General features: G+C 57.4%; 1 protein-coding gene across 2 annotated transcripts in view; it reads right to left on the bottom strand.

Annotated features, from left to right (window-relative positions):
* RUNX3 (RUNX family transcription factor 3) overlaps positions 1 to 4,796 on the bottom strand; it is a 59,732-nt gene extending 54,936 nt beyond the window's left edge. The window contains exons 1-2 of one of the 2 annotated variants that reach the window (XM_053898794.1): positions 4,620 to 4,796; positions 4,267 to 4,414 (exon numbers count right to left, since the gene is read on the bottom strand). In XM_053898794.1, coding sequence (XP_053754769.1) covers positions 4,267 to 4,324 — 58 coding nt within the window. In that variant the 5' untranslated portion in view covers positions 4,325 to 4,414; positions 4,620 to 4,796. Of the gene's footprint in view, positions 1 to 4,266 lie in introns of both variants that reach the window. The other variant, XM_053898792.1, reaches the window with a different exon arrangement.
* Positions 4,797 to 13,376: the final 8,580 nt, after the last annotated feature.

Raw genomic sequence — 13,376 nt, 5'->3', positions numbered from 1 at the left:
CAGTCCGTTCATCTCCCAGGGCTGGGGAGGGAGGGGGAGGCTGCCATGGGCACACCGCTGAGGGTGACCAACTGTCTTGAGGTGCCTGGGATTGGGGACTTTCAGGGCAAAACCCAGGAGAGTCCCCTGTTGTTGGCCACTGCCCAGAGCTTAGGAAAGGACGGTGACTGACCTCTCTGGTCTGGGCAGCTTCCTCCCTGTCCGGTGACCTCTGAGTCAGACCATCCGGGCTCGAGCTGCCCAGTGCCACCTTGTCCACCCTCCGCCTCCACGCAGCCCTGCCTCATGCCCAAGAGGCCGTTTTCCATTTCTCCCGGGCGTCTTCGGGGGGAGGAGCTGCGAGTCAACTGCCCACCCAACCGCGGCTTCGAGAACCTTAGCCAGACTGGAGGCCCGACAGACCTGCCGTCCATCCACCTCAATGCTTCCGCCGGCTCCCGCCATCCCGGGGGTGGGGGCACCCAGAGTCGTCTCAGTCCTGTCTCCACACCTTTGCCCCAGGCCGTTCTCTCTCTGGGGAATGCCTTTTCCCCCCTTGTCACCTCTTCACCCCGCAAGACCCAGCCAGACCCAGCCTGAATGTCTGAAGTTCTCCAGAGGAATTGCTCTCTCTTCGCCCAGCTGGGTTAGTACCCCTCTTCAAACTTCTAGACTTCCGTTCTTTCCCCCTTATAACATGGATCACCCACACCCCAGTGCAATTTTCAGCTTACTCATCCTTTCCACACCGGACCTTGAGCTCTTCAAGGACAGAGAATCTGACCCAGTCACCCTTGTGTCCAAGATCCCAGCGCAAGGCCAGGCTCGTGGAAATTATAAGAACGAAGATGTTTGTGGGGCGTGTCGCCCGGGCTAGGCGCCCTATTCGTCTAATACTCTCCAGAGCCCCGTGAGGTTGGCATATAATCATCACCCCCATTTTACTGACGGGGAGACAGGTACAGAGAGGTGAGGTGACTTGTCCCCGGATGCGGAGTTAGCGAAGGAAGGGCAGAGTCAGGGTCCACAGCCTGAGCTTGAATCTGGGCTGTGCCCTCTACTCCCTGATAGGCTTTTGCAGAATTACCGGAGAACCCCTGCCTCCCCAGGGTCTCCTAAATCCCGCATGTGGCAATTCAGGCTCATTTCCTCCAGTTTCCTCCCCAGAAGGCTCCCCTCCTTCAGTGTCCTGAGGGGAGCGCTTTTGCCTGCAAGGGTGCCGTTTAGGGGTGTGCTGCCAGGGGGGTGCCCCAGAGAAGGGCCTCATGCGCCGTTTAGCACAAGGGCCCTGGCCTTCAGTGGAGCTGCGGATGGGCCCTTGGGCATCCTCAGAGCCATCGCCTGCGTTTGTCAGATGGGCAAACCGAGGCCCGAAGAGAGGAAGGGACTTGCCCATAGATGCACGGTACGTCTGAGTCAGAGTTAGGTCTCAGGGTCTCCGTTTGCCAAAGAGAAGAATAAATACCCTGTGTCCGGGTCTAGTCCCGGCAGACGAGGAGGGAGAAGGACGGAGACTTGCGGAGGGTGCAGGGGCCACCCCAGGAGGCCTCTCACGCCTTCCGTCCTGGGGCCTGGAATTCTGCCAGCAGCCTGCCAGCCTTTCGAGTTGAGCATTGCCCTCTGCTTTCCTCCTCCCCCGCTACTTCAGGGTGGGAACCGAACGTCTCTCCACCCTCTTCCCCAGCCTCTTCTCCAGAGTGAACTGAGGTGAGTTTGGGAACTGGGAATCCACGTGTTGCAAGGCTCCCCAGGGGTGGAGACGTCCTGAGAGCCGCTGAGGGACCGGGGCCCGAGGCCTGGAGTTCTGCTTTTGCACGGAATTCAGGACATCTGTAGACTGGGGTGGGGAACACGTGACATCCTTCCTTTCATGAATCTCTAACTAAAATTCAGCCTCTATTTCCACCGTGATTTTGTCGCCAGTGGAAATCCTAGGTGTGCTTCTGTCTCCTCGGGGCCCGTCCCAGATTATCCAGAAATAATGTTTCCGCTCAGCCACTGGGTTGTGGCGGCTCCTGGGCCTCCTGAGGTCTTTTCACGCAGCGTGTCACGACAGAGACCTCACCCCTTGGTTTTTTGTCGTTTGATAACCGTATTTTCCACAGGTTTGGTTTCCTGCACTTAAAAAATGTGATTCTGAGAAGGAGTCTATAGGCTTCCTGAGACCCCAGAAAGATCTGTGACTCAGGATAGGTTAAGGACCCCATGTGGGGCAGTATGGAGCCCGGGACTTTACGGCCCAGAGGTTGGATGTCTCTGGGGACAGAAGTGGCAGATTGGGGGAGACGGAGCCCCCAAAGTAAGCGTGCCGTAAACGGAATGTGGGAAATGGAGCTGGGCAGGAGAGAAGGGGTCGGTCAGAGAGTGTGGACGGACGCCTCGGGCCCCAGACCTCGAGCCCTCCCTGCGGACCCTGTCTTACAAAGCACATCTGTGTCCCTGTCCGTCAGGAATCCTGTCTGTGGGCGCACGTGGGGCCCAAAGCCGCCAGCTCTCCTCTCCCTCCCGCTCCTTGCTGCCGGCTGCCCTCTCTCTCTCGGGCTCCACGGCGTCAGGAGCCCATCTTCGGTGGCAGGTCCCTTCATCTCGTCTCCCCAGATTGCTTTGTTTTAAACTCTGCAGCCCTCCATCTTGCTCATGGAGGGAGAAGCACTGATTACAAAGACCCAGCAAATGGTTTTTATAAACTCTTATTTTCTTGCCACAGACTGCCTTTAATTAGCTCCGAGGACTACAAAGGGGGATTGCGTTATAATAGGAGCAGTTTGAAGGAAGGCTGTCAGCTCCCAGACCTGAGGCTGCTGCTTGTCACCAGCCACAACCAGGTTTGGCCGGAGTGTATCCGCCTCAGAGGTGGCGGCCCCTCCTCCCCCCGCCACGACTCCGTCCCCATCTGCAGCCATGCAGCCGGCCTCAGCCTCTCTCTAGGGAGGAGGAAGGGGTCCCACCTCAGACAAGCCCTTGCAGAAACCTTTAAACGATAAGCACCCAAATGTGCCTCGGTCCCTGCCCGGAGCTGGCCGCCCAGGGACGGTCTCTGAGTCACTCCGTTAGCCAGCAGTGGGACAGGCCGGTGGGCAGAAAGGCAGACAGACAGTCAGACCAACTTCGGTATCTCAGTTGACCACCTCAGCTGAGAAAAGGCAACCCCAGCCCCCTGAACCTTGGAGTCGCAGACCCCACGCAGCTCCTCTCTCTTTTCTGGAGGAGACCCCGTCTCTGTGAGTCACCCAGAGGCACTGCCCTCCTGCACGGCCCATCCACAGCCTCAGACGATCGGAATGTCCCAACCGGAGGGGTCACAACAGAGAGGTTAAGTTACTCGCCTAAGGCCACTGGGCAAGGTAGCCACTGACCTGGGACGCAGGCTCAGGGCCACTGGACCCCCAGTCTCAGGTGCCACAGCCCCATCTGGACTCCTGCTGGGGGTTGGCGGGGGGTGGGGGAAGGCGGCAGGGGGTGGCCTGAGACCATGGCGCATCAGCCCTACGAGCCGGACAGAGGCAAGAAAAGTCTCCCCCTGAACCCTAGCCTCCATCAGCGGTCCCAAGTGGGGGATCCTGGAACCCTATCTTTTTTGAAGGACACAGCCCAAACCTCTGGGTCACTCACTCTAGGCCACGAATAGAGGCAAATCCAGCCAGAAACACTCTCTTCTCCTCTGTGACCAAGATTATAAACCTTCCCCAGTCCTGCTCCCCCCGCCCCCCGACACTTAGCCAGTTTCAGCGCGCCCCGGAGCTATGCAAGCTCTCGACAAAAGCCCGTAGCCGTCTCTTCCCTCTGCTTCCCTCAGTCCGGGATGACTTGGAAAGCACTGGAGAAGTCCTCAGAAAGATCTTTAGATCCATGGCTCTTGACAGAAGCTGGTCTGGCTCTGGGAGGACTGAGTGTGCCCCAGAGCCCGCGTCTGCCTGAGCTCTCCAGGTGGGCCAGGGGGCCCCGTCAGTGAGGCAAGAAGCCTCAGGTCACAGGCACTCCCTCCATGTCCTCTCCACCCCAGGACCCTTCGAGGTCGGCCTTTGAGGTCTTGTGGTATCCATTTCCCCTACTGCTTGCTGTCCCCACCAACTGAGGAGAAAAGTCCCACAGAAGTCCACTCCAGGAGACCACGGAGGCCACCAACCCCTCTTCCCACCTCAGGCTTTCAAGAGTCAGCGGATTTCGGTAGGCAGGCCGTGCCCTTGAAGGCAGCCAGGGTGTTCGGTGGAGGGACGCGGTCCGGGGCCTGGCCACAGCTCCCCACCCGAAAGGCTCAGCCCAGGGCCCTGGGCAATCGTTACTCACCGCGGATGAAGGTTGGCGAGTAGGTCGGGAAGGAATCGAAGATGCTGTTCGAAGCCATGCCCCTCTCTGAGGAAGGCGAGAAATCAGACCTTCAGGGGGTCGGGTTGGGATTGACTTGGTTGGCTGTTGTTTTATTTTTTCCTGGCTACTTTTGAAAATAAAAGGGGGGGGGGGTGGTGTCGCTTTTTGTTTGTTTTTTGTTTTGTTTTGTTTTGTTTTGTCTCTTTTTCCCCCCCTATTGCTACGAAAAAGAAAAAAGGAAAGAACGCGAGAGTGTGTGTGTGAGCGAGAGAGAGAGAGAGAGAGAGAGAGAGAGAAAAAAATCCCCAAGGAAAGTAAGTTTCTGTTTGTACCCAAGAATTTGGATTCCCGGTCCCACAGGAATGTCTAGCCACAAATTTTCAACAGAAGCGTATGCAGAGTGTATCATTAGATGGCGGGAAGGGGCCTTCGGCAGCCAGGGCGGAGAAGCATGTAGGGCAGGGAGAGCAGAGCCAGGCCCAGCATCAGCGCCACGGGGAATGAATGAATGAGGCTCACCCCCGACAGAGCCCAGGCTCCAGTGGGTGCGAGGGCGGCCCGGGGGTGGGGAGGACCGGGAGCCAACCAGCTCCCGCGCAGGGCCCTGAAGGCGGCTGAGGGCCTGGCCTTGTGGTTCTGTGGTTGAGGGACCAGGCCTTCACAGTGTCAACCCAACCTCAGCTCACAGGATACAAGAAGCCAGCTCGCGGCCTTGGCCCATTGGCTGGGCTGTGGTCACCTGGGCTGTGATGTCACGGCCTCTTAGAAGATCTTGTGGCTGCCTCTCTCTCTTTTTGGAAAAAAAGAAAAAAAAAAAAAAGAGGGAGAGAAAGAGAAAGAGAGAGAGAGGAAAAAAAAAAAAAGTGATGGCTTTTATTTGTGGGGCTGGCCTCAGCACGCGGCCCAGGAGCAGAACCGAAAGCAGTTGGAGGGGGTGGCCGGGCGGTGGTTTGGATCCTGCAGGAGACTCATTTTTAATTAAGGCCAGTGTTGGCCTGGGCGGGCCCGGAGGCCCGAGGGCCCTCCCCAGACCCACCGGCGGGTGGCAGGGCTCTCCTCCGCGCCACCCAGCCCCTGGGCTGCGGCTGACGCCCTGCCACAGTCCACCGCCACCGTTGCCGGGGAGAAGTGTCCACATGTGTGGCACTGGAGGGGGATTTTATGGGACGTGGGATTAATACCCAGGGAAATTCGTGGACTGGCCTCACCAGGGCTCACACCCCAGCGCAGCCTGCACGCCGAGGCCTCCCTTGTGAAAGCTGGCAGTGGGGGGCCCGTCCAGGCCAAGGAGCCCTCAGCAGGGCTCGGGTTCTGAGCCCCTGAGCTTGGCATTCAAAGCCCTTTGCTCATTTTGCCCGCTTTCACGTCCTTGGGGTTCTCTGTTGCAGCCTAATGTGCCTGGGCTTTCCGGCCTCCAGGGCTGGCCCCGCCCCGCCCCGCCCCGTGGCCCTTAATCAGGGCACTTTTTGAATCCTTTGTGGCCCAGGGGGTTCAAGGGATTCTGAAGTAGAAAAGACATGGGAAATGATTCACTTCTACACTTCTGTGTCCTCAGGTGTGTGTGTGTGTGTGTGTGTGTGTGTGTGTGTGGCGGGGGGGAGGGTGGTGGCTTTCACCATTTCCCTTGCAAGCTGTACTCGCCCATTGCATAGGTCAGACACTGAGGCGTAGGATGTTGAAGTCAGCTCGTGCAAGGCCACAGAGTATTGTAGTGGGATTAGAACCCAGCGTCCGGTTTATGAGCCTGGGCCTCAGCCATAGTAGCACACAGCACCCTGCAGCGCCCTCTAAACTCAGTCCTGAGACTCAGAAGCCCGGGCACTGGCCCCTGGTCCCTCTCAGGGAGCCTGAGCGTGGAGCTGGGCCCCAGCAACCATCCTCGGACTCACGGGAGTGTCTAGGCTGACGCAGACCAGGGCGGGCATCTAGAGAGAGGAGAGGCTTGTCCAAGGTCCCACGGAGACCTGTTTCCGCCCACAGCCAGGCTGGTCACTAGGGAGCAGGCCGCCCTCGGAGACTCGCTGCCTGTGCCTCATTTGGAACCCTGTGAAGGCTCAGTCTTCTGTTCCTCAATGGCGAGTTGGCGGTGGCAGAGTCGGTGATGGGTTGTCATTTCTCCAGGGAGGAAGCAGGTTTATGGTGAAAGCCACAGGGCTCTCGAGTCAGATTTGAGTTCCACCCTCAGCTCTGCTGAATCCCAGCTGCAAGGCCTGGGGCGAGTCATCTCCCCGCTCTGGGCCTCAGTTTCCTTCCCTATCAAATGGGGATAACACATTTCTCGGAGGGACAGGCGACTGGGTGAGGACACCGTAAACATTTCCTTGCCAGAGTCTCCGTGACGTAATTTGGGGTCTGTTATGAGTAGGCCCAGGTAAAGAGGCCTCAGTCACATCGGAGGGCAGACTGCCCCCACTGGAAACCCACCAGCTGGCCTGGCCTGGGCAGGGCTACTTGAGTCAGGAGCACACAAGGGGCCCCGGCCTCCTGGTTACATTTGGAGCGTTTTGGAGTCTGCCGCGTTGTGAAATAGACCAGAGACAGACACGGCAGGAAAGACCCTCTTTAACCGAAGTGGAAACTGAGGTCCCCGGAGGGGCAGAGACTCAGCCAAGTTCACCCAGTGAGTCAGTGGAACCCTGGCCCCCTGCTTCCCAGCCCGGGAGCTCTTTCTGACATACCAGCACCACCTCCGGTTTCTGTCATCCCACCCTACACGCTTTGCTGTTTTTTCCATGTGTAAAAGTGAGTCCCCCTATAATACCTGTAACTTGGTCACCCCGAGGGACTTCCCCTTCCCCGGAAAGCTGAGCCCGGGCCCAGGAATGGGAGGAGGCCCAGGAGGCTGTGTCAGGCCCAGGGGCACCTCTGCACGGGGGGATGGTTTAACGCGTCCCTGCGACAATGCAGCAAGCACACGCCGGGTACCGCGCTTGGTCCTGCCCTCGAGAGGCTTAGAATCTCCGCGTGGCCCTCAGAAGCATGTGCCAGACTGAACGAACCTCTGGAGGCCGCTGGGGAAGCAGAAAGAACATTCCTGGAACCTGACTTTGGAATATTCCTGACGCCGCGAGATTGTGGGCGAGCGGCTTTATTTTTCCCAGCCTGCTTCCTGGCCTGTGACACGGGGCCAACTGCAGTACCTACTTGCAATTGCAGAGAAGATTAAATGAGAAAATACTGTGAGTGTGCCTGGCACACAGTTTCTCAGTTTCTGGAGTTCCCTCCTTTTAGCTCAGACTGCGCACTCCCTTGGCGTGCAGCGGACAGCTGGGTTTCCTCCGCGCGTTCGACGGTCTTCCTCCTGTTCTGGCTGACGCCAGCCCAGAAGGCATCTCCTACAATTTCTTCTTTAAAGAATGGGGATGTACAGCTGCATACGAAGCCATCGGCACCCAGGAGCATCTAGATTTTGCTGTTTCCCCCCCGATCTTTCACAACGTCCCACCCATGCCAAATTCAATGTATTCTTTAAAAAAATTTTTTTCTATTTTTATTTTTTATGCCTGCTTATTTTTTGAGAGGCATAGAGAGACAAAGCCCAAGTTGGGGAGGGGCAGAGAGAGAAGGAGACACAGAATCCAAAGCAGGCTCCAGGCTCTGAGCCGTCAGCCCAGAGCCCGACGCGGGGCTCGAACTCACAAACCGTGAGATCCTGACCTGAGGTCGGACGCTTGAGCCACCCAGGCGCCCCCAAATTCGATGTATTCTTAGCACCTTGCCTTCACCAAGTCTTTCCGAGGTATTCAGCCTAGTTTCCTAGAAAGAGACGCTCCTGCTTTGCATCGTATCGTCGATGACTTTGCATCGCTGCCAGTGAGGGTCCCATCGGAAAAACAGAAGCCACTTTGAGTACTGGAAACAGAGGAAAGTTAATTCGGGGGTCGCTGGCGACACAGGTGATGGAAGAGCCGAGGAGCCAAACACTGACGGTGAGGAGCCCCAAGATCAGCCACAGCAGGAAGCCTCTGCTACCCTTTGGCGAGAGAGACGCGCAAGGAAAGGTGTTGCCAGCACGCCCTCCCCCACCTGCAGAAGCAGAACGGAATGGCATTTGCTGCAGCCACAGAGGAGACTCAGCCGCCATGGCAATGCCCCCGAGACAAATAAGACGGGGGCTCTCTCTTCCTCCCATCCTTCAGTGTCCTCCCAGTGCCTCCCATTGGTGGAGCGGAGCTGGAACCAGCTGACTTGGTGGAACCAGAGCCTTGCATTATGCAGCCAAATGGGGGAAGAGGGTAGAATGGATCTGAGGGCAAAATGGCCCCCGGACCAGCCTAGTAGCCAATGAGATTTTGTAACCATGAAAACCCAACTGGCAAGAAAGGGTTTGAGGACAAACCCGACTGCTGTTTGGCAAGTTGATGGCTCAGTGGGTTGGTGGGAGCAGAAGGTGTGGATTCCAACCAGGGATCTGCTAGCCAAGGGGATCGATGGGCATGTAACACCAGAGACGCTAGGAAACCCCAGGAGCTGGTGACATGGAGAATAGTTAAGAAAGCACCTGCTATGAGTGGTGATGAAATCTGTTTTCTCAACCCGTGTGAACAGCTGGTGCTTCCACAGTAACCTTGGGCTGCTGTGACGGTCGATTATGCCATCAGTCACGGGCACTGGCCGCACGGCCCGTCTAGGAACTTTGCAAAGATGGCACCCTCCCTGTACCCATTGGGCCTTCCCAACAACCCGGAGGATAGGGGCAGCTCCCTTCACTTTTCTGATGAGGAAAAGACGAATCCCAGGCATTGACCCCCAAGTTCTAGCCTTTCGAAGTCAGCACAGCCAGCTTGGACGAAACGGGCAGCGGAATGGAGGCCGGCACTGGTCTTAGAGTTCCAATTCCGGCTTTCCACCGGTGAATCACAGTGCTGGGCTCATGGAAGGCGCTGGAGAGACGTCTGCTGCAGGCTGCCCGGGAGGACGGGGGGAGTGGAGGGGGGCGGGCTCCACCTTCAGGCCCCCCCACGGAGTCATCAAGAAAATGTTCCCCTCCCTCCCGGTGCTCCCCAATCTCCGCGGGGTCCACCCCCTGCCGTAGCGTAGACCCACATTCAGGCTGCAGGATGAGGCCACCCAGGGGTCAGGATACCCAGGCCAAGTCAAAAGATCAGTAGCTAAGGACCTACCACTTGGCAGGCGCATGCTGAAAGCTAGGTGAAGAGACCCACCCGGGGTCATCCACTCTGCGGGTGGAGGCAGGATTCAAACCAGCCTGCCCTCCACCTGCTCTCTGGGCTCCTTCTCCCCTCCCCACCCCCAGCCTCTCTCTTTCCTGTTGTTTGTTTCATAAAACTGCTCATGGTGCCCCCTCAGAACCAAACCCCTCCCGTCCCCTCCTCCCCCTTCCTGCATCAGCCCCCTTCTCCAGGGCCCCCCCTGTGCTGAACCGCTCACTGCCACGTCCGTGTAGTTGCAGGGTATAGCCTAGGCCGTATGTTCAGCTGTCTTTATCCCCAGCACCTGCCTCACCAAGGACCCCCGCCGCTCTTCTCTTAGCGTTTCCTCCCACCTGAAACTCTACCCTAGTGCACCTTTGGGTCGGGATACGTCGCAGTCGTGAGTCCTCTGTTACAAAGGCGGACGCGACCGGGTCGGGGAGCAATGGGGGGCCTGAGACGGGTTAGCCGCCTGGTGGGGTGGGGGGGAGGATCGCAGGCTGAATTCCACCCCAAACGGGGCCGGGGCAGGCACCCCTCTCTCTGGTGAGAGCGTCCCCCGTGCCCCAACTATGCCATCTCTGCTGCTCCCCCATCCCACTCCCACCTACACACAAAGCCAACCAGGCAGACACAGCAGGGATGCTTCTCTCCCCATTTCACAGCCAGGAACACTGAGGCTCGCGGAAGGAAAGGTCTCACACACCGGCCGCCTGGCGAGAAGGGGATTCAACAGCAGGGGTGCTGCTGCCATGTCCCCCAGCCCCAGGGTCCCCCTTGACCTCCCCTCTCTCCCTCATGTCCCGTTTGGGGAGGTCCAGGTGCTGGGGACTTGGAGTCAGAAGAGCCAGGTTTGGATCCCAGCTTTGGCAACTTCCCAGTCCCGTGGTGTCCGTTGATCCTGTGAGGACTTCACCACCCTCACCTGTAAAATGGGGAAAATCAAAAGCCCCTCTTTCCCAAGGTGTGTAGATAGAGGGGATCCCCGGGAAGGGTTCGCAGCAGGCACCGGGCAGGTAAGCTGCTAACACGGAGAGCCCTGGGCAGCCAGAGGGGTGGGAGGGGGGCCCGTGTGGAGAGGAGGAGGGGGGAGCTGGCGGTGGGAGGGCGCCTGTGGCTGCCCCCAGCAGAGGGGGGTCCCAGGGTCCTGAACCTGGGTCCCAGGCTGCAGGACAGGGCACTGGAGAGGTCCCTCTGGCCACAATACATCCTCCCGGAGATGCTGGTCGGCCCAGAGGCCTCTTGTGTTCCTCTGAGACCTGGAAAATCTTGCCCATAAGACGCTGCCCTCCCTCAGCATCCCGGGCCCCTCAAAGGAAGAAAGGAAACCCCAAACTGCAGCCCCTTTTGGCTCATAAAACCATCTTTCTCTGGGTCTTTCGGTGGAATAACCTATTTTTAACATCAAAGAGCTCTGCCAGGGGGCCTAGACCTGCTGAGGGACCAGCTTTGTGTGACCACAAAGGGGCGGGAGGCGGGCACTCCTCACCGGCTGGGGCGGGCAGGAGGGTGGCAGGAAGGGTGCTCCCACCCGAGGGCTGGCAGAGGGGGGCCTCGGAGGGCCGCCAGCCGGGCTTCCTCCCTTCCCATTCAGTGAGCTTCTCTGGGCCCGGCCTGTGCCCCCCGCGCCTTCTCCCCCCTCCTTCTTGCACATTCTCCCCACAAACCGAATAATAACAACCGTGACAATAATCATAAACTATTGCTCACCATGTGCCAGGCATTCTTCCAAGAACCTTATGTAAATTAATTCACTTAATTCTCATGGTAATCTGATCATTTCACAGATAAGCATCCTGAGACTCACGGAGGTTCATGGACTTGTTCAAGTTCAGCCCAGAGGGGTGGAACCAGGACTTGAACCCAGACAGTCCATTTCACCATTATTTAGTCTCACTTTACAGCTGAGGAAAAGAGGCTCAGAGAAAATGATGGACTTGCTCCAAATAACCTGGATGAGAAATGGTGAGGTCAGGGGGCTCCCGGGTGGCTCAGTCGGTTAAGCGTCCAACTTCAGCTCAGGTCATGATCTCCCAGCTCGTGAGTTCAAGCCCTGCCGGATCTGTGCTGACAGCTCAGAGCCTGGAGCCTCCTTCGGCTTCTGTGTCTCCCTCTCTGTCTGCCTCTCCCCCTGCTCGTTCTCTCTCTCAAAAATAAACATCAAAACGTTTTTGAAAAAAAGAAATGGTGAGGTCAGGATTCACGACTGGGATCTCTGACCCCAGACCCCTGCCCCTGGGCTCCTAGAGCGTGGCACCCTGGACCTCGGTTAATCCTCTAACAGATGGGGTGTGTGTGGGCGGGATATTCTCATCGTACTAAGAAGGAAACTGAGACCCAGAGGAAAAGAGACTGCTCTGTGCTACAGAGCTGGGAAGTGGTGGAATTGGGATTCCTGAAGCCTTTTCAACAGACTCCCCCATCCACCCTGCCCCCCCTTCTGCCCTGCCCCCCGGCCCCTGCTGCTTTCCTTAAGGGGGCTGGGCCCCTGGGGAAGCCAGGATCGGTTGTAAATTTTAAAAACTGATTTGGTCTTAGTGTTATCCCCCCCCCCTTTATCTCGTTCCCTTTCTCTCTCTCTCTCTCTTGCTCTCTCTCTCTCTTGCAATCGTAATGACCCCGTTTGCAGGGGTGTGCCGGCCAGCAAATTTGCTGACCCAGGCAAAAGGAAGGGGGGGTGTCATTATGTGGTTGGGAAATGGTGGGGCATTTCGTATGCCACCGATCTAGCATCCCAGGAATTTCAGAAACCCTCAAGGAAATTAGAGAATTAGCTACCATCCCGGGCTGTGGCTTCCTTGTCGCTGTGTGTGTGCATTTTCTTGACTTTAAACTAGGGCCCTTGGAGCATCTGTACATAAGGGGCAGCGTCCCAGGCAGAGGGGCTTTCTGAGGTAAGGAGAAAGCCTCTCCAGCCAGTGAGGCTATCGGCCGAGGCTGACACTTGGGGGGACCAGGCTCAGAGAGGGGCGGGAAATTACCCTGGGCTACACAGCTAAGGTTAAGATCTGCATCAAGTGACTCACAGCTTGAGTCACTTTCTGTGATGCCAGGCTCTACAGGCAACTTGCTGTGTGGAACCAGAGGAGTTTTCTTCCTTCCCTGGGTCATTTCTCCTCATCTGTGGGAGGAGGGAATGGGATTATGGTCTTAGTTTCAGCTCCCCCAAAGGCAGACCCTGAGTCTCAGGAATACGTGTAAGCGGTGTATCCGGGAAGTGATCCCAGGAAGCAGGGATGAGGGAGGGGAAAGTGACACAGGGAAGGGAAGACAGCCCATCCGTGCAAGGTGCAAGGGCAAGCAGCCGCCCTGGGCACCTAGAGCTCTGCCCCACCGGGAATCCTCTAAGGAACTGGCTGGAATACCATGCAGAACTGCTACCCCAGGGGCGAGGGAGCTGGGGTATGAATCCACCAGCGCGCATCTCTCAAGCGTTGAGGGTCGTTCTAGGGATGATGAATCTCTACCAATTCTTGCTTCTCCCCCGCGGGCAAAGCTCACTCAAGGCCGGAAAACATCCTCGGGCCAACCTGTCCTGGAGGGGAGCGATCTATTCAGACCAGTGGGTGATTTCTAAGGCATCTCTTGGCTCTCATAGGCAAGGATTCATGGTTCCACGTGCACCTTCACCAGTATCCTCTCTTATCCCTCCTAAACTGCCATGACATCAGGGAAATGATGTGTTGGGACAGTTGGTGGAGTTCAAAATCGCTCCCTCACCACTTGTCCCAGGGCCTGAGATTCCCCTATCCGTGCTTCGGCTGTTAGCCACTGGTGTTTAAATAGTATCTGGCAGAACCCCTGGTAGGCAATAGCTTGGGGTGCCCCTGAGGAGGGATGTGCCAAGGATTAGGCTGAACGGGGGAGAGGGGACTCTGTTGTGTCCACTGTTTCTACCAGAGAAGTCTGCTTTGTCTGTCTTTTTATTTTTATTTT

The sequence above is a fragment of the Panthera pardus genome, unplaced genomic scaffold (genome assembly GCF_024362965.1).
Source record: "Panthera pardus isolate Hobbes unplaced genomic scaffold, ASM2436296v1 HiC_scaffold_11, whole genome shotgun sequence".
NCBI classification, from domain to species: Eukaryota; Metazoa; Chordata; class Mammalia; order Carnivora; family Felidae; genus Panthera; species Panthera pardus.
The sequence above is the reverse complement of the archived record's forward strand: the minus strand, read 5'-3'. Positions and strand labels throughout refer to the sequence as shown.